The 27,409-nt window shown below is 39.3% G+C and overlaps 1 protein-coding gene and 1 non-coding gene across 7 annotated transcripts; one reads left to right on the top strand and one right to left on the bottom strand.

Annotated features, from left to right (window-relative positions):
* Window positions 1–1,790: 1,790 nt before the first annotated feature.
* trnaa-ugc (transfer RNA alanine (anticodon UGC)) lies at window positions 1,791–1,862 on the bottom strand. Its single transcript has one exon. It is a non-coding gene; the product is annotated as a tRNA-Ala (tRNA).
* Window positions 1,863–12,734: 10,872 nt separating this feature from the next.
* tp53inp2b (tumor protein p53 inducible nuclear protein 2b) lies at window positions 12,735–26,276 on the top strand. 6 transcript variants are annotated; one of them, XM_084720971.1, is made up of 5 exons: window positions 12,735–13,047; window positions 18,090–18,474; window positions 20,170–20,487; window positions 20,581–20,737; window positions 22,523–26,276. In XM_084720971.1, exons 2-5 carry the CDS (start codon window positions 18,351–18,353, stop codon window positions 22,779–22,781), a joined length of 858 nt encoding a protein of 285 aa, XP_084577097.1. In that variant the 5' UTR covers window positions 12,735–13,047; window positions 18,090–18,350; the 3' UTR covers window positions 22,782–26,276. The 6 variants fall into 6 exon arrangements, with proteins under 6 accessions (XP_084577097.1, XP_084577096.1, XP_084577093.1 ...); XM_084720970.1 differs by having other exon boundaries at window positions 20,173–20,737; XM_084720967.1 differs by having other exon boundaries at window positions 20,170–20,737.
* The last annotated feature ends 1,133 nt before the right edge of the window (window positions 26,277–27,409 follow it).

The following is a 27,409-nucleotide window of genomic DNA, read 5'->3' as shown; positions in this document are numbered from 1 at the left end:
AAATACATTTGAAAAATCAAAAAACAATGTGTCTTTCCAGAAATCATAACCCATATATGTAGGAACTAGCTCTTTCTGGTAGAAAGAAAGTAGTTCTGGTAGATTCTACTGCAGAAAGAAAGTAGTTCAGATTAATTCTACAGTAAAATGAAAATATTTCCTATATGAAACTGTTAACAATTAGGTCTGTGGATTATCTTGAGTAACCGGTTTTTAGAAAGAGACACTGCTGCTGTACTTTTTCAAATGTACTTTTATGGCGTTTCAAGTACCACAAGCTGAATGTCATTATGTTCCATTATACTGGAGAGAAGGCAGACATCCTTATGGCTGATATCTCCAAAACTCACACCAAAACAGTCAAGATGCATAAACAGTACTAAATGCCAAAGGAAAAACATGCATTTCTTTGATTTTGGGGTGAACTGTCCCTTTAAAGATCAAGTTGATGTTAGGTAAAGGGAATTTTTGTTGATTAAATCTTATAATTAGAATTACCTTTATGTCTTCCGTACTTCCAAACCTGACAGTAGTCGTTGTTACAGTAGCAGTGTAACAAATAAAAGTTTGCCACACACAAATAAGATTTCAGAAAGACTTTTTGCAGGTCAGGTACTGACAGAGGCCTGTCAGTGGCTTTACTTAATGTCCCTCGGGCCTCTGTGCCATATTTACCCATTCTCCAGAGGAAAACAAATTTAAGACACCATTAAAATAAACAAAAAAGCATTTGAATAAAAAGAAAATTGAACTACACATCTGTATATGTAGCTATCAGTATAATCATATATGCCTATAAATACCTATACATTATATCTTGTGCAATATCAGCATTTATATTTTCCTCTGTACTCTCATGTCCCATACAGCTCCATATTTAATATCCCATGTTCCATAGTCAGTTTTCAGTTAGGGGACGTACTGATACTTACTGATAAAGCCTATTTATTGCATCACATATACTTGATTTTTCCCTCCTTTTGAAATTATATTTAATAATATACTCACAATTCTATGGAGATCTGTACCACTTTACAATAAGCCTACCCTTATAATTGATTTATAAATAGTTCATAATTAGGTAATTACTTAGATAGAAAGGACAACAGTGACCTGTTGCTTGTCAGATAGTGAGCCCATATATATCTGTCCTGTCCTGCCTCAGAACTCATAGCTTACTGAGCTTATTTTTTCTTCTCCATCAGCAGCATTTTTACCTGCCAGCTTTATCAGATATTTGTTAAGAAGTTACAAGCATCTAACCACTGTCAGCATATCATAATAGTTTAAAAACATAATAATTTTGCACATCAAATTACAAATTACAATTTTCAGCATGCACCATTTAAAAATAAGGGTTCCCTTTGCCTATTCTGAATGGTAGAAACTCATGAATAAATGGTGATATAATGTACACCTTACAATAAGGATCCAATTTGCCAATTATAAATATATATATATTAATTAGTGAGGTGTAACTAGATCTTGCGAAGTAGTGAGCCCTCATCAGTGTATGAAAAGTATGTAATAACTGTTTATTAATATTTTTTATGAATTGTGCCAAATGCAACTGGATAGGGAAAAGGAGAATAGATTAATTTTCACGTGGGTTTTATTATTCACAGGCCTAGTTTGAGACTTTCAGAGCAGTTCACTCAGCTGTTTATAGTTACGTTGACAGCCATCGGCAAAAGATTATGCAACCTTTGCGACTGTCTTATCTTTTAGCAAAACTTTGACGCTCGATCGTATCCCTCTGCTCATTACAGCTGTAGCGTGTACAAAAGGAGTGGAGATGCCGGGGATTGAACCCGGGGCCTCATACATGCAAAGCATGCGCTCTACCACTGAGCTACATCCCCTACTGGTGAAAACGGCATCAGGAAGGCTATATAAAGATACGCATTAGGCATATTGTACATGATTTTGTAACAGGAGATGATTGGGCAAGATATTTTCGGTCTGACTGACGTGAAGTTATGTAACTTCAGGTCACAACTTTGCCCTGGTTTCAACCCTTGACCCATCCCGCGTACTGTATTTTTCTATGTATGTGTGTGAGTGAGGTTCAGCTGTTAGTGGTATTTTTTGAATGGTTTGAAAAAAAAAAGTACTCTGGCTCAAGAGACTTACAGCTGTTTATACTAATGTTTGGAAATACAAGAAGTGAATTGACGTCAGGCTGAATGAATGGGGAAAAAATCTGCTGTATTTGTAGCTCAGTTTTCTTTTTAATCCTTGCTCTGAGCTATTTTTAGCCTGCAGGTCATGTTTTGGTTTTAGTGAGGGGACACATCTGGGCAAGGGGCTCCTTTTCTTCCCACACTAACTTGGAGGGGAAGAAGGGACAACTTGGTGAGGATGAGGACAAATGACATAAAAAACAGATGGATATAGTGACCTTCAACTAGGAGCGGATTCGGTCATTTTGGGGCCTAAGGCAAACACATCCCTTTTTTTTCAATACTTCTGTATCTCTGGCCAGACAGCAGCAGAATGAACAGGCTGTGGCTTTGCATTTTTATATCAAAATCACGGAAAAATACAATAATGTTTACTTCCTGGATCTTAATTGTTTTTTACTTTGTGCCTGATAAAAAGGACCAGGAGTCGTTGGATAAAACACTTAATGTAAGATAATGTTAAAGCGATTTTGCCATTGATCATGCATATTGTGCAAGACATGAGATGTAGTTGACTGAGCACATCACATAAAACTACACAACAACAAAACTACTGCAAACTGCAACATTGTTGTCTTGTCTGCAACATTCATCATATGTTCAGGGCACAATTCAACCAAGAACAAAAAATGATTTGTCTCTCACTATTGACTACAGTTCATATTTTATTCTGAAGTTTTGCAACAAAAACATAATTAATTTGCGAACAATAAAAAAAAAAAAAAATCTTATCCGTAAGTTCATGAGGCGTTTTACTGGGTACATGGTAGCTTGGGGCCTAGGGCAATTGCCATCCTTTCGTAAGTCCCTTCTGCCTACAACACAATATTTCTGAAATTGAGTGCTTTCTCATCACCCCAGGTACCCTAATCCTTTTGGGAATCTAAAATAGCTCCCTCGTTATGTTTCATTCTCCAGGGGAGCATGGATGAGGGGTTGTCATCCCCCCGCCCCCCTGGGGGTGAGCACAGCCTGTCCTCACTCAGGCTGTGTTTATCAGCACACCCTTGCCAAGGACACCACTTCCAGGCCCTGTTTGCTTAAGCCTTGTAGGGACAGACCCACGGGATGCACGCATGGCATGAGGTATTTAGGAGGGCTGAAGAAGGGAAAAGGAAAGAGGGAGAGGAATGGGTGAGAGACTAACATCCCCCCTCCAGTCTGCAGAGGGGTCTCCCAGGAGGAGGAGGGGGGACACTGGTTGATATCAGCTCTGTTGTTGTTGTTATGTGATTTTGGATTGGTGACAGGAGCCCACCATGTTGGGCCCGTGCTGAGTAAGGAATAGTAGACGAGTGTTATGTGTGTGGAGCGAGGGTTATCTTGGGACCGTGGAGTGCCGTTTGAGGGCAGCATGTTCAGACAGTCTGTATGCAATATGAGCTGCAGAAAAAAATTCTTTATCTAAGTCCACAGACCTTCAGACGTTACAGTGGACAGTACTAAAAGGGGATGGCCTACTAATGTTAAAGTACTCATGCAAAAAAGAAAAATGGCCCCTGTGAGTGATAATTATATAATACATTGTTAAATTGTTAATGCTAATGCATTTTACCACTGTAGCCGGTCAAAATAGAAGTTGTTCACCTCGAAATGAGAGAGATATTTTTCCTCTTGCCTGTAGTGCTACTTATCCATGTACACAGTTTTGGAGATATTGGCCAAAGGAGCCATTTGGAAAAACTTTACAGCAATGTCTGTTTTTCCAGTTATCCTGACCAGATTTTGAGCATTTGAGCATTGACATTATTATCATGTAAAAAAAAAAAATAATTCTACTACATTCACCAACTGCATCACCATGCAGGAAGAAGCACACATTTACTCATGGATGAAAGGAGGCTTTCGGAAGGATCAAGGTATTACAATATAACAGGGTATTAAGAAATCCTGACAGGACAATTTTCAATACCATCAAAAAGACAGATGCTCCTCTTTCTATTACACTGATAAAGAGATGCTGTATGGAGGTGATGTATTGTAGTGCGCACCACCAGAGGTCAATCCCTCTACTGGTGGACAAGGCAGTGCGGCTGAGCTAAGGCGTCTGTGGGACACAGTTACTGAACTAACTAGTAAAAAAGAAAAATACCTCGGTACCTGTGTGGGAACATTTTCAGCTTAGTCTCAGCGATAAAGGTAAGCCAGCAAACACTGCAGATAACTGACTGGTCAGAGAAACATTGCATAGTGAGTGTGTACATTTAGTTCAGCGTGCATATTAGTGGACAAGTGGCAGACTGATTTACACAAATACCATCATACTATCGTATCACCCAGTAGAATCAGGAAGACATGAAGGCATGAAAAAAAAAAAGATACTGCCCAAGTACAGACAAAAGGATCATGCTTATGTCAATGCGGGATGTAAACACTGATCGTGTCCTTATCAGCTGAGCCATAACCTCTCATCCATGAGTAGATGCACGCTTCCTTTTGCACTGTTATATAGTTAGCTCAGTAGCAAAAAAATGGTTCCTACATAAAATCGCTCACTGTGGATTATCTTGAGTAACCAGGTCATAATTTCTGGAGGGAAACCAAGAAGCCGAGTGTCATTTAGTTTCATTATATTCAAGAGAAGGCAGACATTTCTACTGCCGATATGTCCAAAACTCAGCAACTCATACCAAAACAATCTAGATGGATAAACAGAACTACAGACTTGTATTTTTGATTTTGAGGTGAACAGGAGTTTAATCTGCAAAGTATTTTTCCAATTCATCAGTGAATCAATTAGTCATTTGGTTGAGAAAATATCACAAAAATAGTAGGTCACTCTCTCCCTGTCCGAAACACAAAATATTCAATATAGAAAATATTCTCACATTTCCGTAACTGAAACAGTTAATTTTTGTAATTTTTGCTTGAAATATATCTTATACAATTTGTCAGTTATCCAAATATTTGCAGATTAATTTCCAACTAATCCAACTAATCATTGTATTTATTAACATATCAAGAGCTTTGTATCAAACAAATCAAACAATATTTCCCCCCTGAAGTGTAATGGAAATTGATGTCAAACACAAATAGAAGCATATCAAAACTGTACTAATGTAGATGTACTTTGCTATTTTCTCCCATACACATTCACACAGAATGCACATAAACAAACTTGGACCAAACATCAAGGTCTTGCAACACTGAAGGCTCTTAATAACAGCTGCATGAATAGACTGTTGAACTTTTTACAGATGTTATTTTTTCCATATTCCCCTGTGAGTGTTATAAATCTGGATATTTTGCTTGTTTGGGTTTGTCAGTGTCACACTTGTCAGACTTTGGATTTTGGAGATGTTGATGTAGATGCAGATATTAATCCCTTTACCAGTGTTTGAAAGGAATGGTTTGACTTTTTAGGATAATACTCTTATTCACTTTCTTGCTGAGATGCTTGATAGCAGTCTCAAGTCTGTGCATTGACAAGAGTCATAAGTCCATTAGCTTAGTTCAGCAAAAAACTGGAAACAGGAAGAGACAGCTAGCCTAGAGCTCACAAACATTAAAAAAAAAATCCATATACCAACTCTCATATCCTGTTTGTTTAATCCGCATAAACCAACCAAGTTGCAGTTATACACAGGACAATATGATAACTACTCCACTTGGTGTCTGGCAACATCACTGAGCCAGAGAGAAGTAGTTCAAGCAAATAACTCCTCATAAAGCTACAACTTGTCATTTTGCAGCTGGAGGAATGGCAATTTCGGCGGACCTGACTGACCTAATCCCCTGACTTTTCCTGTAGCACCACCAGCAGGTTGACATTTTTGTTTTTTAGTGAAATGTCTTAGCATTTGATGATGTTGCCCTTTTGTATCATGTGAACCCTTACTGCACAACACATTTCCCAGAGGGAACAACAAAGATAACCTTGAACTTTTAACTAATGGACAGACCATCAGCATGAATTGATCAAAACATTACAGCAGTCGCCCTCTTGGGAGTTTTTGGAGCCAGAAGTGACCATATTTGGAGAAGAGGGTGGAGCTAGGGAGGATTTGCATCGCTAAACCTTTGTCCTGATTGGATCTGACTGGGAACCTTGGGAATTTTACTCTAAATGGGACCATTAACAAAATGAACATCATGGTGTACTGAAGAAGACTCGAAACTAGTGATCGAGACCATAAACTCATTAGGAAACTGTTTACTGAGGCAATGAATCTAGTGAGAAATATGGTCATTTTCTCATCGCTTTATAAACAGCTGAACTTTTTGAATATATTTTAGACTAGTGTAACTGCACAGACATCTGCAACCTGAACAGCCCCCTGTGCCACATCCAGGTACAGTGTGCTGGTAGTGGTAGAGCAGGAAGAAGGTCTGCTATCTTCTGGGGCCGCCGTCTTATCATCAGCCAGCAGCCAGCTATGTGGTGGCAGAGAGGCCTGAGAGATGAGAGGAGAGAGAGGCACCAAAAATAAAGGCTGCACAGCACGTGAAAAGGAGGTCAGTAAGGTCAAATAGGAAGTCATCTCTAAAAAAAGGCTTTGAAGTTCAAGTTTATGGAATTCATATGATTTATTATATTTTGTCAACAAAATCATGCCTGTTTGCTGACATAATGTGAACCCCAAAGAAGAGAGAAGAGTGGACACACCTTCACTGTTTATTTTCCTTTCCATGTTTGCAGTTTCTTTTTTTTTTTAACTGCATCCCTACAGACAGATATTCTTGTGTGATGATCAAACACAGACCGTTTAGTCAGCAGAATATGCTAAAACAAACAAACAAAACATTCAAAAGTTGCCTCAGTGAACTCTGAGTACTGTCTTCCACGCCCCCTCAGGATCTGTTTTGTTCCCACTCAAGGAAAGGATGAGTCGTCAAATCAAACAGCTTTTCACAAACAAGTTACTGTCTGTTTCAAGTGTCAGCGCACACACAGTGCAAGCCGGACTTCTGAGTCATCTTGTCCATCGCCACACCTCAGTCTTTAACCATAAACAAAGCAGGAGCCCTCTGCGTTCACACACATGCCATAGTTAGCTGTGTCAGCTGGGGCAAGGATAGGCATGTCGTTAAACAAGAGCTGCATGTCACGTTCATGAACATCAACACACGCGGGGGGGAGAGTGGCGGGGAGACATTGCAGTGACCTTTCACCTATTTCTCCAACGGGCTTGGGAAACTGTGGGAATTCTGTGAAGCCAGGCAACTTCAGTGAAAGCTCTGGCGTGGATAAGGAAAAGAAAGAGGCAGACAGTGGAAACCTCTTTTCTGTCTGTTCTTGAGCGGTGTATTCAAGCCCCAGCTATTACTGAAATATGTAGCTGTGATCAAATACATAAGATAATCACTACAGATATCAGTACCACTTTACAATAAAAAAAATCCTTATAAAGTCTAAAAAATAGTTTATAATTAGGTTATTATTAGGTTCAAAAAATTATAAATATATTATATAAATTATAAACAGTTTATAGCACAATTATCATGTATCTATGTGGTCTCACTATTTGGCAAGATCCTGTTGCTGCTTACTGCTGACTTATCTCACTAATGAGTTATGAACATTTACAACTTACAAAAGGGAGCCCTATTACAGCCCTACAGTGGATGCTGACAGTGGTTAAATTAAATTAAATTAGCAAATATCTGATGAAGCTGACGGATCAACGCTGGCTGACGGAGAAAATAAAGTAAACAAACTAAGCAATTCACCAGGGGGCATTTTTCTCAGACGTCGCACACAGGGAGTGAGGAGGGTGGTAAGCTCAAACGTTTTGTTTATCACAGGGAGTCTGACAAATTGTTATCGTTTCAGTGTTTCCTGATGAATCATCAGCTTCAAACACATTTAATATGGGGCCATATTTCAAGCTAAAGTAACCCATCAGCTACTGTGAGACAACGGCTAACATTAGCATTCAACCATTCATTCATTAGCATTACACAAAATGATAGGAAAGGCGTAAATTAATTCTGAAATATCAACATGCATCCTGGACACATTTGCCTGGAAGTAAGACGTGCCAGATATAATTGAATGTAATGTAATGTTAACACTCTTCCTGTCTCTTGTCAAAATAGGTAAGCTACAAGCTAAGAGTTAAACCAGGGTTTGCCAGAATGTTTGGTTTAGAACAAAATTTTTCCTTAAGATTAGCTGGTTTAACTAATACCAGAGCGGTGTTGTGAGTGTTGTGTGAGAATGAATCCAATTATATGTAATCCATTACTCCCAGAGCCTGGTCACGGTTGTCTTTTTAATCTAATGTGTTGTAATAGCCCATTAATGATCATTCATTGCGCATGATAGCTGCTGACATGACGACACATGCTACAAGAACATGACATGACAAGTTCCACCACCAGGCCTGCAAATTCTTCTGATTACTTCTGAGAACACAAAGCACAGGTGCACAAACCGTTCCTGCTAATTGTTTGTGTTCACTGTGTTACTGGGGTTTGGATATCATCGCCACCACAGGGTGAATGTGTGTCCTCGTGCGTGCGTGTGTGTCTGTGAGTGTGTCTCCGTGAGTTGCCTAGCACCAGGTAACTGTATAGGGCGAAACCTTATCATCCTGCCTTTAGAGAGCTCATGCTGTGCTGGACTCTTGCTATCATCTCTCACTGCCGTGCTAACAATCTGACAAAGTCTACGGCAGGAAAAGTAGCTCATACTGAGGAGCTGGTATGAGACACAGGCATCTGGGGACGCAACCCTGTTAGGTGTGGTTCATTTGTTTTCAATTTGATTCAAAACATCCTTTCGCACAGCCAGGTCTGCTTACTCACAGCACATTCACATGTATAATAAAAATATGTCATGACATACTTGTGCAATGAGTAGTCCTGAAACAAAACACTGTAATTTCAAGTTCACTGCCAAATGCTTGAGCAAACGCCCAGAAGGGATATTTTGGATTATTTGAAGTGAAGGGTGAGGTACTTCTCCATAGTCAGTGTATTACCTATAGTAGATGGTGTTTGGCATGACCCCAGTCTGGAGAAGTGGCAGGAGTACTGGTGTAAAAAGCTTTTTAAAAAAAAAAGTAGGAGTCAGCAACAAAATTGATTTTAGCTACCTAAAAAAAATCAAACAAAAATCAATATCAGTTTAATTGTACACTATATGTAGAATATTTTTACTGCTTTACATTGCCATCAGACAGTCTTTTAACCACCGTTGTACAAACCAAATCTTGCTCTCTCTCTCCCTCAATCAGTCTTCTTTGGGAAAAATAGTAATGTTACCACACAAAACTTACTTTCCTTCGGGTGCCTCAGTCAGTTAGTTTGTTTGTGTTATTTTGTGTCTTCAGTGAATCCAAACAAACTTTTTAAAACACCAAGTAAAACAATAACCTAAACAAAGTAACAGGTCAAGGCAGCGGCAGAAGGCAACTCCTGTGTTCTGCAAAATAAAATTATTGGGGTTTTTTTTATTAAATAGTACATTTATAATAATCAAAAAGAGCTTTTGTCCAGAGGTTCTCCAAGAGGAGATGCACCAGGATTCAACTTGCATCACACACTATTTTCAGATTGCAAAAATAGACAAACTAAATTTTAGATTTCATATTTCTCTCACATTTGACATTATTCTAGATGCAAAAATTTGATATATGATTGATGTCATCATGATAGCACCTACTAGGCTGACTTTCAGTTGGCAGGGAGGACATAGGAGTCCAAACCCCGAGTGACCCGTCCAGTTTTGTGCAGACATGTGTAGCTCCTGAAAGATCTTGAAGAAGAATCAGTCGTCATTGCCAGACTTTGGAGATAATAAGGCTATAACTAGTGTAGTGTGCTTCCAGCTTTAGTACGGGAATTCCCTCTTTCACAGTAAGTCCTGGCAGCATGTTGGTGTGTACTGACATCCTGTATATGTGGACATAAACATACATAATAGCCACACACACTCATTCATACATGTATGCATGGACACAATCAAGCTGTGACCATAGGCTACAGGATTATGCATAATACTCTACAGACTTCATCCAAGCACAACGCAGGATGCTCTCTCACCTAGAGTAACACACACTTGCATAAGCACACACACAGTCACGGTCAACAGTCACCGGTTTGCACAATCTGCAGTAATAAAGGCAGTGGGGATTCTCAAAGCTTTGCAGACTGCAGAGTGAAAAAGTGAACACCAGGGGGGTTTTCAAAACTTCTCCATAGCTGATTGGCCACACAAATGCTGCATTCAGAAAGAGCATGTCTGATTGGCTGGTGCAGACTGAGTGACACGTGGAGATCCTCCTCACTAAGGCGGAGTGAAAAGCTGGACACTGAGGGGGAGGGGAGAGAGGTCTATTTACAAATGGAAATTAAAGTAAACTCACCAGCATCCCTGGGCCAAGGAAAACTAATATGGAACTGGGACTATTTAATAATTTGAATATTCAAAGCTTGGCATAAGCATGTCTATTGGTGAATGGTCAGTCATTTATCTGTGTCATAAGAGGAGAATATGCAAAGGAGATTGCCTTGTATCATTCATGATGGACAATATTCAGCAACCGCTGAAAAATAAACACCAAAATGAAAAGATGCAGTTTAAAGTTGAATAGGTCAGATTTGTCCAAGCTGTTCGTACATGCACTAGAAAGATAGCTGATTGTTAAGTCTCATTCTCAGGACGTCACATACAGATGTTTTAGGTTGGTAAAATGTCCCGATCACAGCAAAATATTGACAACAAGGAAATACAGGCAGAGGGGAAAATGAATGGTCATATTTGAAAGGGGTTATATTTAAATGAGTCTATACATTGCCATTTTCAAGGAAAATGTTATGCATATTGTGCCTTTAACATTTTAAAACAAATATCAAAAGAGTAACATATATAACAGAATATGGTCTGTCTGTGGTTCTGGTCTATTCAGGAGTCCACTCAAAGAACTAGATGACAATGAAAAACAAAAGGTTCTATCAGGAGAGGGACATTTAGCACACCTAGCTGCACAATATGTGACTGCATGTCACAGAGGGACACATAAATAAAACATCACTGAATGTGACAAATATATCTTGAGCCTAATATCCATATGAAAACACCCACCCACCCATACACACACACACACACACACACACACACACACACACACACACACAACATCCATTTACTTGATATATGCCATTATCTTGATCTTTTTTTATGAATTTATTTTATTTTACTTAAAGAACAGTATTTTTTATGAATTGTACTTTTTTCTCGAATTTCGTCGTTGAATTGTACCATATTATCCTTTGTCTGTTTAGACCAGGGGCCTAAAACTGTCAGCACGGGGCCATTAAGACCCCCACTCTCCTTCCTTACAGCCCTTGACATGATGTCAAAAATATAATGTAATCCAGGCTGAAAAATTGTTGTTTTATTTCATTGTTTCATACCAATTTAAACTACCCCTTCATATACAATTTAAATAAAAACACAATTCTGCACATGATAAAAGCACAGACAAAACCAACAATGCTAAGCTAGCTATTTTCCTCAAGGTGATTAAAGACTAATTCAACATGACAGAGGAGTTGCTGAGTTTATGTCCAGTGCACGGCTAAAACGTACAGAAACTGCTGTTTGTTAAAGGCGTGATATGCTAAATCTGCGTTCATCACTTATGACCCTCTAGAAAGCGGTGGCTGTATCTGCAGAGACCCTTCTCTCTGCCTGTATTTCTCATTATTTGGCTGTGTTCAGGACACTTTACCAACGCAGCATTAAACATCCTGGGGATGAGACTCAACAGAAAACTATCTTTCTGGTTATGAGCAGCTGACTGATTCTACCTTTAAGTGTGACAAAGATATATTACTAATTGAAATAAAAAAAAATGTTCAGAAATATTGTGCTTTCTTGTAGTACTTGAAGTGCCCCTCCTATGAGATGACAATAACAATAACAATAGGTCAGTTTTAGTTTGAGACCCCTACTTTAGAGAGATACAGGACTGTATTATATAAAGCAAGTTTAATATTTGATTCATTTCATAGTTTTTTTAGTGATAAGTGCTATAAGAGCAGTGACTTATGTCATTGTTATTAGTGGCAATGTACTGTATTACTCTTTTTGTTGTGTCTTATTGTCTTGAACACTTAAACAATATTGTTCACAAGACATTTGTGCCCATAAAGCATATTAAATTACACCGAACTGATATAACAGGTCAGGTGCAACAGCTTCAGCTCTGTGCTCTCCTCTCTGCAGCTGAATGTGTTTAATTAAGCACAGTTGACAATTTAATCGCTTTTGCTGTCAACAGATCTTCATCTCACCTTGTTAAATTAAAGGAAGAGAGCACAGAACATCCCCCCCCCCCCCCCCCCCCCCCCAGCCCTGACTCCAAACAAACAGCAGGCGATGGTGAAAGTAGAAGCTCAGTTTGAAGTCACCATTTCCATCTGAGAGCAGGTTGACAGCAGCTCCTCTCTCTCCCTCTCTCTCTCTCTCTCGCCCAGCCCCCACCCTGTGTTACCTAGAGAGGCCCGGCTTGTGGCTTGTGTAATATTCTGATTGGCTGGTCTGTCTGCTGTGGGCGGGGACAGGGGCGTGGCCGAGCGTATTGTGATCTCACAATCAGCTGTTTTGTACGCTCTACATTCTGATCCGAGGATCAGCTGGAGGCAGCAATAAACAGGAGGAAAATCTGCAGCGGAGGAGAAAAAAAAAAATAGAGGAGAGGAGGAAGAAAAACAGCTGCAGATGTTATGATCTGAAAACATCAGTGTAATATTTTTACACGAAGCCCTTCTTCTGAGAAGAAAGCCTTTTATTTTTGTATTATGGTGTTTTAACTACCTCACTTAAAGACTCTATCTAAAGCTATGCTTTAAGAATTGTTGTCGTTTCTACTGTGTGTGAGATCTCGTTTACAACTTGAATAATATTGCAAAGGCAGGTAAGCTCTTCTTTATTTTGCTTTGAATCTGACACTTGATGTTGTATTGTGTGCTTTCGGGGGGGGGGGCAATGAGCTAAATTTGTTTCACATCTGCATAAAATATCCATCAGATACGAGCCATCATGTAGAATTACACAGCTTTGTCTGTCATTACATGGGCTATCTTTGACTGCTTTGTAATGACCTATTATTAGGTCAAAAAAGAAGAGATTTGAAAGCACTATACTGTAGCAGCCCAAACCAAACGGTTCAGTCAGGTCAATTCGACGTCCGATATCCGTAAAAATGACACCAGCCTGTATACGTGTAGCCTACATCTTGCAGCCGTTGTTTTGTAACCTAAATTGCACCAAATGCTGATGTGGAGTGAGGTCGATGGCGGATGTTGATGTTTCTCTAGGAGGCGGACCTTGCAGGCTGATCTTTTTTTTTTTCTGCAAAATCGGTCACTTGTGTTATTCTGTGAATTAAATAGCAGTGTCATTGTATTGTCGTTGGCCCTTCCAGTCGATGTCTTTCGTGTAGTGTCGCTGGCTGAGCCACAACTGTCATTGCTTTGACCCTTCAGCTGTGCAGCTTATACGGATAATTCATGTTTAACCTGGATACCCTACAGAAAGTCCTGTCTTCTCTCGGTCAGTCGGCTGCCGACAGCTCGAGGTCGATGTTTCATTCAACGAAATTACATTTAAGGGGATCTCTGTGTGTTTCAAATGTAAACACTGTTGCTAAGAGCATTTTTTTTTTTCATAACGTCAAGTGACTCCGGACGATAACCGTCGACAACAGCAGCCGTCCCTGATGGATTGTTTTCGGGATAGTGTTGCAAAATGCACATCGCACATAAAAAGCCATATAGGTCGCCTTTACGCGGTCATAATATGTTAGATTTTCGCTATGTTTGCTGCTCGGATCTCTTTTTTTCTCCTGCGGTCGCCAAATAGGCTGGAGCCTCTCTGTCAGCGTCACTGACGTATGAGTGACGCCACAGGCGTCTTGTTTTTATTTCGTGAGTCCCCGCCCATCCGGCTCTACTCCTCCTACTTCTTTTTTTAAAGACCAATGTCAAAACAAAGATCCACAAGGTATTTATATTGTTTTTATATTTTAGAATGTGCATTTGTGCCTGTAAAATTGAAATTATAGTGTGACATTTGAATGAAAACACAAAATAGGACCTGTCACTGCTCCTAATGACCATCTACGAATAAGGAAACATCTCTTAAGTGTATAATCATCTGAAAATAAGAATTGTTGTGTTTTTCTTGCTGTAAGGCTCATTTACGCTTAATGTTAGATACATATACTGACATGGATGGAGCATTTTGTGCACACTCTGCAAAGATTTTATCCAAATTTGTGCACATTTTCAGAAAGTTTACAGCAGCACCACCAGTAGTCAAAGTTCAAGTTCAAGTTCAAGTGAGACATGTCCACAGGACATGAGAAAGATGTTCACATGTTGCGATGCATGTAATAATGACATAAATGAGCCTTTAGAATGAGCCATCTATTTACAGAGGGTGTCGGTCCTCTTACATGGAGGCCGCAATGTTGAACCACCATGTTTCTACAATAACCCAGAGTGCACAAACCAAAAGCTGGCTCTAGATGTGGCCTCTTGAGTTTTTCCATGAGTTTTGCAGCCACTGTAATTTATCCTATTTGCTTGCAAGGAGAGGGTGAGGCAAGTGGTATTCAATTGGTTGCAATCTACCACCTCACCACTAGATGCCACTAAATCCTACATACTAGTCCTAGAACTACAAGCAAGCCTAGATGGCTGATTTTCACCTGTTGTCCCTGGCCAGATGCTATAAAAGCATCCTGAAATGTAATAAAACAGCCCGTCTTATTAATATTTACAACATAATAAATATGGCCAAGATAGTTCTGTACACATCCACCATTAATTAGGCACTTTAATGTAGCTGCAATCAAACTAATAAGGAAAATAAGGGAAAAAGCAGGACTGTTAAAAAAGAGAAAAAGAGGTGAGTGGACTGACCAAGACAGACAAGACATAGCAAACCAGCCAGACTTGCCTAATTATCATGCTGACATTGTCAAGAATTAAGGAACTGTCTCCTCCAGGATGTAACCTATCAGTGGGGTTTATTTGTGCTCTATTAGCTGTATCAATAGCTATATTTACACCAGTCAGATAGCCCTGAATTAGCTGCCACGGCCACCAACTGATAAAAGTGTTTTATCAGGGAAGTGCTGAATGTAGTCCATGTTGAACGTGTGTGTGTGTTTTTTTAGTGGATGTCTGCTGCACCTTATGCAAAATGGCCCTCAGGCCTTGCCACCAAAATTTTGTTTATCTGGATTTATTCAGCATGGTCTTATGACTTAAGTTTCTGTTCAGGAATGCATTAAAACAATCTCAGTGTTGAGGGTGGACTGCAGTGCTTTAGTTCAGACTCAGTATCATGGTATCCTATTGGATTTCCTCTACAAAATCCCCAAAATATAGCAACCATGGGCCACCTTTTTTATTTTTAACACATGACCTAGAAAAAGTGAGTCGAAATGACCTCATACAACCCAGAGTATTAAAAATACAGCAGCGTTCTATGCAGTGGGGTTTTTTTGGGAGAGGGGATAGGCTTTTACCTTTGTAGCCTTTTGCTCCATTTTCTCCCCCTGGTCATGTGCCTCTCCCTTTCCCTTGTTATTTCAAGCATACAGCCATACGAACAGTCTCCTTGACAGTAACTATATTTGTTAACAGGATTATTACTCCATCTGACATGAGAAATCTCAAGAGCATGTACTGTGTGGTTACAATTAGGTGATCTCTTCCCTTTATGCTCCTGGTGGCCATGGAGATTCTCCAAATAAGGACAGGCAGTGTCAGCTTCCCAACAAGCATCCATCCATGCATATCTTCTTCCATGTCTCGTTGCTCCTTATTTAAATCTCGCACTTTGTTTCACCTTTTAATCTGTTCTCCATCATTTCTTGATCTACTTTACTTCTACTTTGGCTGTTGAAATAGTTGAGTGTCAGCAGCACATATTGGATTTCCATGAGAAATAAAAGAGAGGAGGCTGTGGGTCAAACAGATTGTGGGCTGAAATAGGCAATGATCTGGAATTTAAACTTCTAAATTTGAAACTATTGATACAAGTAAACTAATATATAACTGAAAGCAGATGAGAACAAATCGGCAATTCAAGATATATCTTTAAATGTGTCAGCAAGTTGCACAGATATTGGCAGAGTTTTGCACTTCAGTCATTCCTTCTTCTGCAGTCACGCAGTTTAAGTAAATAAAACTCGGCCTTTGAACATGTAGGGGTTTGTCTTGTAAGTGATGGCTGTTCAAACATCTGTTCAACATTACATCATCATGTTCACACAGTTAGGACAGGCACTTGTCCTTTGCCTCAGTCATTTCTGCCCTAATGTCTCTGACCATCTTTACATTTTAACATTGTGCACACTCACTTTGTTTGACTTTGTGAGGCTCGGACTCTTTGTATCACCTCCTTTCACCCCCTCCTGTCCTTCTCCAGCCTGTCCATCTGTCCTGACTGAGACTGTGCTGATTGGTTATCTAAATTTCGTGGGGGAGGGGAGTGCAGCCATTGTCCACCAGCTTCTTTCTTGCTGGTTTAATTTAATTATTACCTTGTATGTATTTTAAAGTTATTAAAGTTAGGCAATCATGTGAAATTTTAAAATTATATCCCATTTTATATACAGGCAACATATATATCAGCTATGCCATGTTGAAATCTCATGACTCACGACCTTTCAGTTTAGGTCCACACTCACCGCTGCTCTTATCATGTTGTTTCCAGAAGATCAGGGAAAAAAGCTATAAATCAACTACCTCCTCTGCACCAAACAACAGTCAGACAAAGTTAGCAACTAGCTGGTGAACAGAGTGGAGCATTTAGCAGCTAAAAAACCTGATATTTCTCTCAGGAGTTGGTGGAGACCAAAACAGAGGTAAAGGGAGAGTGAATACTAGGCTTTCATTTGTCTGTCAGCCATAAACATGGCTCAAAATTACTAATAACGTCTGCTGGATGTGTAAACAGGCAACTGTGTGCTAAAACATCCACCATATGCACTTAATAAGGTGATAATGTGTTTTACAGCTTGTTGCGCTGCCCCCAAATAACCAAAAAAATCAAATACCTCAATGAACAGCCTCAGTGCCAGTAATTTATATTTAACTGGGAAATTTGTTGCTTCATCCAAGCTAGTCATACTATTTTCAGCTATTCTTACATGCAAGCTATCAGAGGAAACTTGAAACTAGACTGTTTTTAGTGACACATTGTTTGTGTCAGGATCAGAAATACTTTATTGATCCCTGAGAGTTACTCTACAGTTGCTTAAACCAAGAATAGAAATATATACAAGCATAGAGAATTGTAAGAAAATATAAATAATAAATATATAAAAATGTGTATAACACAAATACAACAACAGAGTAGATAAACAACAAAGCTGGACATGGGTCTATAAATAAGTGTGTTAAAATGCAAGATTAACAGTCAAATATGCAGTTTAAATGTAGTATTGATGCCAGTGTACACTAGAGTATTGCACAACTGAAGTATTATTTCACAGTGGAGTTATTGACAAAGTTATTCTACTATCACGTCAGCATTGCACAGTTGAAGATAAGTTATAGCTCTTGACAGGGGTGACATAATTTCAAGGTCCAGTCTACTGACTCTGAGTCAGTGACATTCTAAGGGAGGAATTGCAAATGGGATTTGGAACGAGTCTTTCACCTATCAACCTGTCATTACAATCTAGGTAAAAATGCTTTGAGATCCGCGTCCAAAAAATGGTTCCATCTTGTTGTAATGCGTCTGGAAATAACCCTAAGAAAGCCGTTACTGCATGCACTGCTCCCTTCTTGTGCTTATCTCATGTACACTGACTAAACAGGAAATTAACCCAATATGATTAGACGCCTTTTTAAAGAAAATGTGTTGACAGTGAAGCGTCATCTTATTACCACTAACCACCCTCTTGTTTCTCTCTCCTGTTCTCTTCTCTCTAGGCCTTTGCTCCAAACCAAGTGAAACCTTACATTTGCACTACTGAAGCCTGTCCACTCCTGTTTGTCAAAACCGAGATCCAGCAAAGGGCTTCAATTGAGAAAAAGGAGACAAAAAAAAAAAAATCTGACAAAGAATTGCATAAAAGCAGCAACAAGTGATACGAAAACACAAAAAAAGAAATTCAAAAAGGCAGCTACAGCTTTTTCTTTGTGGACAACAAAAAGCACCAGAGTCATCAATACTTGACATTACAAGCAGTCATGTTTCAGCGTCTGAGCAACCTGTTGTTTGGGGAGGTAGAAGAGGTGGCGGCTGAGCTGAAGGGACCCAACCCCTGTGTGACGGAGGCCGACGAGGAGGGATGGATGCTTGTCAACCTGCCTGGTGAGTCTCAGTCATTGACATAAATAAAGATGGACACTGCAGCTCCACTTCCTCCCACTGTTCAAAAGTGAAGCCAAAATATCCAGGATACAAGCACTGCCATATTTTGCTGGTGACGTCAGTCTGCGCGGAGGTGATCAGGGTTGGGCAGTTTACTAAATCGTCATATGACGATGTCGCATAACAGAAAAGCCGACTTGTTCACCAGCTCACCGCTGTAGTCACTACTGCTTCCCACTATCGCCCTGACAACAGCCTCAAATCGTCTTACCCAGCCGAGAAAACTCTCCAATGAAGGGAGCGGGCAGATGACATACCTGCCAGGCGAGCGTCCCACATACATTCTCATGCCAGGTTTAAAAGGGCATTCGTGTCCACACCACATTTCCTTGACTTAGTTGTGGAAGCCTGAAATAAAGGTAGCTGGCTAGGTATAACTCACTGAGGCAGCTAAGCTATGAAAACAATGGTGGCATTATTGAAAGAAATACACTAACAACAGCCGGCAGGTTTAATAACAAAATAAAAAACGGGACACGGAAACATAACGGTATTGCAATGACAGACAGCTGCAGCCTCTTTTTTCCCTTTCCCATGAGTAAAAAAAGGCTTTTGGTAGAGGGCTCAGTGGAGATCGGAGATTCACTTTCAAATTCCTGCTAGCTGACTCAGTCGTGAGCAGAGCTCAGCTGTCAATCTTGATATGAAATCTGCTTTTTATAGTATAAAATAATAAATTAAAACCAAACTGATTAGAAAAATTAACACTTGAACATACATCAGCTAGAGGAACTAAACCATCTTTAGGAAAAATTAATTTGACGTGTACTGTGATGTTTTAGTTTGGCTGTGTCTTATCTATTGAAATGGAAGGTGCTGGGTTTATGACCTATACCGTCGCCAGCCAGCAGGGGGAAATGAAGATGTTTTGGCTTCACTTTTGGGGAGCTCTCATGTCATCCATTTCTATATATGTCACTGGTCTCAACACAGGAAGTGTAATGTTGGCTTGGATAGGTCAGTGTGGCATTCTGGAGCCACACCAAACTACACTTAAGTACGAGTTATAAAATGTGTTTTATGTTCCAAGATTTACGAAGCTGAGAAATTCTTCTGTTTTCACTTGCATGTCAATGCTGCTAACATTTGAAGTGTAGAATGATGGGGGTGATGGGGTGAGGTGAAGAATCAGTTGGGGCGTGGCGCAGAACTACACTGATGCTCACCCACATGGCTGCCACACCAACAGTGTTGTCTGTCAGATGATGGAAACACATACATCTCCTTCCTCTTTGTTTATGATCTCAATCATGACAAAGGCAATTACTGAGTATGAAAATCTGCTTTGGTGCCTGTTCAGAAGCCAACCAAACATCAAAAGCAACATAAAACTACCTCTCAGCAGAGTCAAGACAAACATTATGTCACTGACATAATCAAAACCTTAGAGGGTCAACACAACTAATGATGTGACTCTTTTATGTTTTGTGTTTCCTTACCCCCTCTTCTATCCCTCCTCCAATTTTTTTAAACACCCTTACATTCCCCCCACACTGGTATGTGTGCGCGTGCGTATGTGATCCCTTAAATATTGCCCCTCTTCATCCCGCATGGCTTTTTGAAAATCTGACACATTTGCATAATTTTACATTACTGACCATCTCATCCCCGATCTCATCGCTGCCATGTGCTCAGAAGAATCTGAATGCATGATGCAGCCGGACGATGAGACGGGAGCCCCACTGATCGCACAATCATTTCCAGACAGTGACCAATCAAATCATCAAGACACACACACAAGGACTGAATGCCCGGCCCCCATTCCCCACGCGCCTCACAAGCGCCGTAGGACACATAAAGGTCGGGTACAAGGTGCTGGACCATCATCAGACCCCCTGTGTTGTCCAAGCGCTAGCCCGTCAGACTTGGGTGCCACTACACCCGTGACCCTCCCGAGACGGGCCAGACTGTCCACGCCCTCCTCCACCCCGTCAATGTCCCCTGGCTCTGGAAGTGAGTGTGGGGGCAGTGGGGGTAGCAGTAGGTCAGAGAGAGGCTGCATGGATGAGAGCTGGTTTGTCACCCCTCCCCCCTGTTTCACTGCAGAGGGAGCCACAGCGGAGGCCAGCCCGATGGAGGACCTGCTCATCGAGCACCCCAGCATGTCCGTGTACGTCTCCTCGAACAACCTGTCCATGGTCTCCAACAGCAACCTGTCTGTGGTGGGAGAGGAAAGCATTGTCAGCCTGGCGAGCAGCGTGAGGTGAGAAGTAGCACTCATTGGTTGGGTTGCACCAACAAGGATTCATTTTTAAACTTGACTGATTCATGGTTTAACTTTTGATTGTGTTTTACAAAGTTTTGAATTAGTTTAAATTTAAGAAAGATTTTATTTGAACCTCTGTTGGTGCTACTAATAACATTGATAACATTTAGCCAGTAGAGGTCATACTCCGCCTGCCTCCTTCCATTTCATCCTCTTCCAGTGGTTGCCAGGTTGCTGATGTGGTTGCTTAGGAACCAAACCATACACATCTTACACACAGACAGACAAAACATTCATTTTGAACCCCGTCAGTTTTTTTGGGAAATAACTACTTCACAACTTAAAAAGAGAAAGTTTTCCAAAACCTTTCTAAAAGCTATGTGGCTGTTCTTTTTTTTAAACACTGGTTTATATAAAAACAATTAATTAATACTAAATTTAATTTAATACTAAAAATAAATTAATAAAATCTTGACAACTCAGTTTAGTTTTCACTCTAAATCCAGATTAAATTTAACCGTTGCACCAAAACTTTTAACTCAAATTTAAAATGTGATGCAGTATAAACTTAAAACTTACAGTTAAGGATGTTTAGCCTTTAAAATGGCTGCCTTTTAGAGATGGATTTAGCAAAATAATCAAGTTCCTCAAAGCCCAACTGAGTTTTATGTGTCTCTTCTTTCTCTAACTCCAGCTGGTCAGTGAAAACAATCTGTCAGTTGCTGCCAGGCAGTCTCCCTTTTCCTTACTGTTATAGTCTATTATCTTCTATTATCCATCCATATTGTTCCATTAATTCGTCCAACAAGTTTTTCTCAAAGAAGGAGAAAAAAAAGCTTCTCATCATGAGCAGGCTAACAAGGCTACGTAACTTTTTAACTACTTAGCAAAGGTCCTTTTTTATCAGCTAGCAAACATTGTAATGTTTTATTGGCTTTTCATCTTGCTAGAAAACAACGTAATGATTTCCTAACTTTTAAGCAAACTAGCAAACAATATTATGTTTTGTTAACTTTTGCTAGCTAGTAACTTCTTGTTAAGAAATACAGAGCAGCCTAAAGTTAACAAGTTTACCCTTCCTTTTACTTACTAGGTCCTGACAGCACTTGAACATATTTTTCATTTGTTCATTTTATTTTTGGGTAAGCAAGCAAGCAACAAATGTTGATTTACTAAACAAGGCTTAGTTTTTTATTGTGCAACAGTCCTGCTTAATTTTAAAACTGTATTTACTCATTATAAAACACACTTTTGCTGACCTTTGATTAGAACGTATCTTAGGTTAAAGCTACTACAACAAACTTTCATATTTTGTTGATGCTGGAGGCCCCTGTGGAAAAAGTGCTTGTGTTTCCACCATAATAACAACAAAATATAACATTAAAGATTAAATCAATGAAAGACAAATCTCCTCCTGCTTTTGCTTGACTGGATAACATACTACTCACTGTAACTTTGCCTGGGAAAATGTAAACACAGCGTAGTTTCACATGATTCAAGAAGTTTAAGACCTGGTGGTGTAAAGAACAACTATACAGAAACAGCCTATCTTTTCGCAGATGGTCTTGTTAACTTATATAGGTCATACAGGGGTGTTGGGAATAAATTGAGACTGTTTCATAACCAGTTAAAAACTCCTTGTAGTAGCTTTAAATTAATCTTTTTTGTTGCAACCCAGTCTAACTTCTAGCTACACTTAACCTTCACCTGCTTTTCAGCATCAGCATGACAATCACAACCATCACACTTATGTTCTCACTTTTTTTTTCCGGCCCCTTGCAGCAGAGTGGCTGAGCCAGCTGCTGCCCCCGCCACCCGCAGCACTATGCCCACCAGGGTGAGCCGTGGAGCAGCTGCCCAGGCCGGAGCTCTGGCCAAGGTCACCCAAGTGGCCAGGGTCCAGCGTAGCAAAGCCCGCATCGAGAGGCGCCATCTGGGCCGCAACCGCATCCAACGCCAAAACCTCACCAGGGAGCAGTTCCCCCGCCACGCCAGAAACACCTTCCTTCACCAGCCCAGCAAGCGCAACTTCTGCCACTAAACTCCCCAGCAACCAGGGGGCATCATTTACTCTGAGGGCATTAGTAGTGTGTAGTCTGCTCCAAGTCACACACGATTAAATGTATTCACCCACTGCATATTTGCTATCATTTCTGCACATTACATCATATTACCCTTGGATACCAGTACACCAGTAGCTTTTTGGTTTTGGTTTAGTCACAAACTGACTCTACCTGGTAGTATTATGCCCCCATTCAGCTGTTATGAACCAAGCCCTCTGAGTAGATCTGTGTAGACCTTTATTATTATACTTATTGTCCATTGCAGTATCCAAACAACAACAAAAAAAAAGTCTTCAAAATATTTATACAGGTTATACTTAGAACGAATAATGTCTGAAAAACAACAAAAAGTTTAGCGCTATTGATTTTTATCTCCTATCTTAGTAATATATTCTCTTTCACTCTTCCTCAAAGCATTTTTTTTAAATTAATTCATCAATAAAACCCCTAAAATACTTTGTTAAATTTTGAGATAAAGATTTGGAATTATAAGAACTAAAACTAGATTTCTCCGGTGAAATCCATGCAAGACAGAGACAAGTTAAGTATCTTTGCAGAGAAAACAACTCATCACGTCTTCGAAGCTTTATATTACAGGTGATTATTATTTTCCAGAAAAAGTAGAAGGATATACCGTGTGTGACGAGTGTGAGAGGAAAATCATGAGGTACTTGTTTCTCCCCAGCTTACACGTAAAGTAAAAAGACAACGGGCAAGGAAATGACAGCAGCCCGTTTCATCACAGGAAACAAACATTGTGATATTTCTCTCCTCTCACTTTGAGGAAGGACAGGAGCAAGTAGAAGATGGTGAGCGCAGGAGCAAAACAGACTAAAGAGTAAAAAGAAATGACGATGATGATGAATTACAACTAGATAGTATTAAAAGGAATGTGATGGAGATGAAATGGTCATAGGAAAGTGTTATGTAACCCTTTTGAGCAGCCCTTGTTTTGCATATTTCATCGCTGTTGCTCTGGATAATGAATAAGGCACATTGTTTAAGTGTTATGGACACCAATAAACAGAAATAACTGATAAGAAGTATAAATAGATATTGGGGAAAGGATACAGGGCTTGCCTTTGGGTTACAGGGTATGGTATGTTATAGTAAGTGCAGAGCGGTATTGATGGCAACTCTTTATTTTGTTTTGTTAGATTGTTTTCTTCTCATTTTATCTTGTAAATTATCATTATATTACAGTCTCTGTCTCTGTATGGTTCCACCAATGAATGAAAAGAAATCTAGAAAGAAAGTACATGTTAAATTTAAAATAAAAACAAAAAATGCTCCCTGCGGATCATACGCAAGATGATCGTCATGATGATCATTAAATGTGTGGTCTGAAAACTTCAAGCAATGTGCCCGGCACACATCAGCCATTTTCATCCACAATGTGTGCTGTGATCTCACGTTATCCACGTGAACACCAAAAAGAAAGTACGATCTATTGACACTTTCATCGTCACTGACTGCCCATGACGCAGCTGTTAGGAGAAGGGGGAAGAAATGTCTCCCTAAAATGCCTAACAAGAATCCACTTTTCCCTTGCAACACAGTCAAAACTATCATCTTGCTAATGGATGTGCGACCCATTGCTCTCTAACATCTCCCCCATTAGTGTCCTTGTCCCTTACTCGTTAGCACATCCAGCACTAACAGTGTCCACTTAAAGATCTAGCTTACTGATATGTATTCAACAACAATAGTAAACAATGGTGCTGAAGTGTATACTAATGTTTGTAAATTATTTGAGACATGGATGTAAGTTTGCACTGTCATACATTTTGTGAGTCAAAAGTTTTAGCGGTGTGCTGTGTGCTTGTTTTTCTTTTGTGATTTTTTTTCTTTTTTTTCTTTTTTTTTTTTGTTTTGATTGTGTGAGAAGGTGTATTGACACGTCAAATGCTAGAAAACTCTTTAAAAAGACATGAGTAATGGTCATTTATTTGTCTTGTAAATATTACAAAAACAATTTATAACACTCTGTTAGATGTCAAAGCCTCTCAGGACTTGAGTCCACAACGTTGCGTCCAGTGGGACTAAATAATGAGAATCCCCTCTCTGCCTCACCTCTGTGCTCATTATCAAATCAAGAGGGCATTTCAGTGGCCAAAAGTGGTGTCTTTGCCCCAACTGCAGTCAACAGCACTAGACTCAGAGTTGATGTGCCATATAGGCAAACACTGCCCTCCAGAGGGTCCACTTAGCACAGCACTCGCTGTATGGATGCTGGTGAGGATACGGTACAATGATTTTAACACAATCTGTACTGGTGGGTTCAAAGGACAGATTGAGAGTTTGGGGATTCATTTTTTTGAGTGTTTGGAAAAATGGAAACGTCTTGTCTCATTTAGATCTTCTACATTATTTTCCTTTGAATCACATACCACAATGTTTTCCTTTCCGACAATAATCCTATAAATGACTTCTGTTTTATTCAAAATCTGTTAATATCTGTTAATTTATGATATATGATCTTTTTTTTTTCCTGTTTAAAGATGACTATTATGTATCCTGTTGATTCCTCTGAATGGTGCAGGAGATGGATCTGAGGTGATGAATCTAACATGCACACACATAGTGATCTCTATGGAGGCTTCCTTACTTCCCAGAGGCTCAACAATACTAACTGATTGTGTCTCCACAGTTGGATTTTGTTTGGCTGGAGTGAAATAGTACACACCGAGTGAAAACAGGGTAATAATGATGAGAGATCACAGGTGGAGGTGTGTGTAAAGATCACCACAGATCTGCTGCTGCAAACCTGTCCTGTTCTCCTTATTTTTATTTCTTCTTCCTTTCTCACCAGTGTCATGTAAAAAAAAAGGAAATGTGTTCTCAGTATGTTGTGTGTGATTATTGAAAGGTGTGGTTTAAGACTGAAAGTCATCTAACAATGGGGAGAGGGAGTGGTCACCAGGTGTGTCGAGCCTAAATGATGTGGACAGGGAAAGGATGAGGCAGGAGACAGATAGTTTATATATTTAAAAAAAATAAATTAATTAAATGTATCATAAAAATACAATAGAATATGCTTGTATTTTCCCATCTAGTTCTTAGAACAGTCGTTCACCAATAGGATGTTTTAAATGAAAAGCGTTGAATGTCTGGGGAGTTTCATATGTTTTATGTTGTGCCCTGAAATGATGGCAGCTTATAAAAACACTTGGGGTTTCACCCATGTTACATCTCAATTAGTATACACCCCTCCCCCCCATAAAAAAATTAAATATATAGACATATAAAATTTGGTGTATCTGATATCTACAGTATGGTGATTGTGCCTTTCACTATTTCTGCATGGTTTTTGTGATGTACTGATTTTTCCATCCCCAAAGTGGACGGTTGTCCACTGACAGGCAAGACCTATGCAAAAATCAACGGATGGGTTTTCCAGCATCCATTCAGAAAACACAGGTACCCGCCAAAAAAAACAACAACAACAATAAATACTCAGGTTAACACCTGAATCTTGTGTCATTATTTTCATGTGGGAGAGCAGCAGGGAATGGGATACTACTCCAGAACCTTTTTCCTTAAAGGGCCCTTTTTCTATCATTAAGTAAACTGATGATCTCTGACTGACTTATTTTATAGATATGTCATATTATATTCAATCATTAACAATAACAGTATAGAACAACTGATAAACTGTGCAATTAAACCAAATAGTGAAGACAACAGAAGGAAGTCTGTGCATTTTGGATTAAATTTGAGATTATTTCCTGTAAACATTGCATCAGAGAAAAGTTTTCTCTGTATTTTTAGTTTATACAGTTCAATGTTTTAATCAGAAATGCATATTTAAAATACTTCTTTTTTTGACAAATTCTGTGTTCTGATGCTTGGGCATTGTTTATTAGCTCTAGCGTACTTTGCTAATGCAGAACGAGGCTCCCTAGCAGAGTGAAAGCACTTTGATTATGGCTTGTCTTCTGGTTTTCACTATGCTGTTACCATGTCAGATAATTATTTAAGTTTATAGCTTAAAATAATAATCTAAACTTTAAAGGCAGAATTAATCAGATTTGTCTGAACTGTTTGTAAACGCACCAGAAAGATAGTTGATTGATGAGTGTCCGGCCTAGGATGTCAATTACCAATGCTGAGCAAAGCAAAATAATCAGAAAATAAGAAAATACAGGGTCATACAGGTAGATACAGACACCACCACACACTTCTACTTGAGTAGGAGAGATATTGTGTTGATATGAAAGTAAAATGTTGTATACTGTACCTTTAAAAATAACAGTTCTATTGTTTTCTTCACAAAAATCAACGAAACCCTGAGATACAGGCCTTTTATATATATATATATATATATATATATATATATATATATATATATATATATATATATATATATATATATAGAGAGAGAGAGAGAGAGAGAGAGAGAGAGACTTTTAAAAGGTTTTCTTACACCCCTGAAAATCACAGGTTCAAAACCAGTGGATTAGATAAAGACAGACTGATCTCTTGATATTGATGGTATTCATTAACAGTACCATAATGTAAAAACACTCATATCACCACATTCTTCATTACCTGTCAGTGTCATGTTATATTATTTGATCTGCATTGCTTGTATTATGTATTAACA

This window comes from Lutjanus erythropterus, chromosome 6 (assembly GCF_056507025.1).
Source record: "Lutjanus erythropterus isolate fLutEry1 chromosome 6, fLutEry1.hap2, whole genome shotgun sequence".
In the NCBI taxonomy this organism is placed as follows: Eukaryota; Metazoa; Chordata; class Actinopteri; order Lutjaniformes; family Lutjanidae; genus Lutjanus; species Lutjanus erythropterus.
Note: the sequence above shows the minus strand (reverse complement) of the source record. Positions and strands in the feature narration are given on the sequence as shown.

Bases quoted from the DNA above. Each gene is read 5' to 3' on its own strand.
- tp53inp2b (XM_084720967.1), top strand. From the start codon at position 18,351: ATGTTTCAGCGTCTGAGCAACCTGTTGTTTGGGGAGGTAGAAGAGGTG. The intron at 18,475-20,169 runs GTGAGTCTCAGT...CCATGTGCTCAG, and splicing joins GATGCTTGTCAACCTGCCTG to AAGAATCTGAATGCATGATG. The intron at 20,738-22,522 runs GTGAGAAGTAGC...GGCCCCTTGCAG, and splicing joins AGCCTGGCGAGCAGCGTGAG to CAGAGTGGCTGAGCCAGCTG.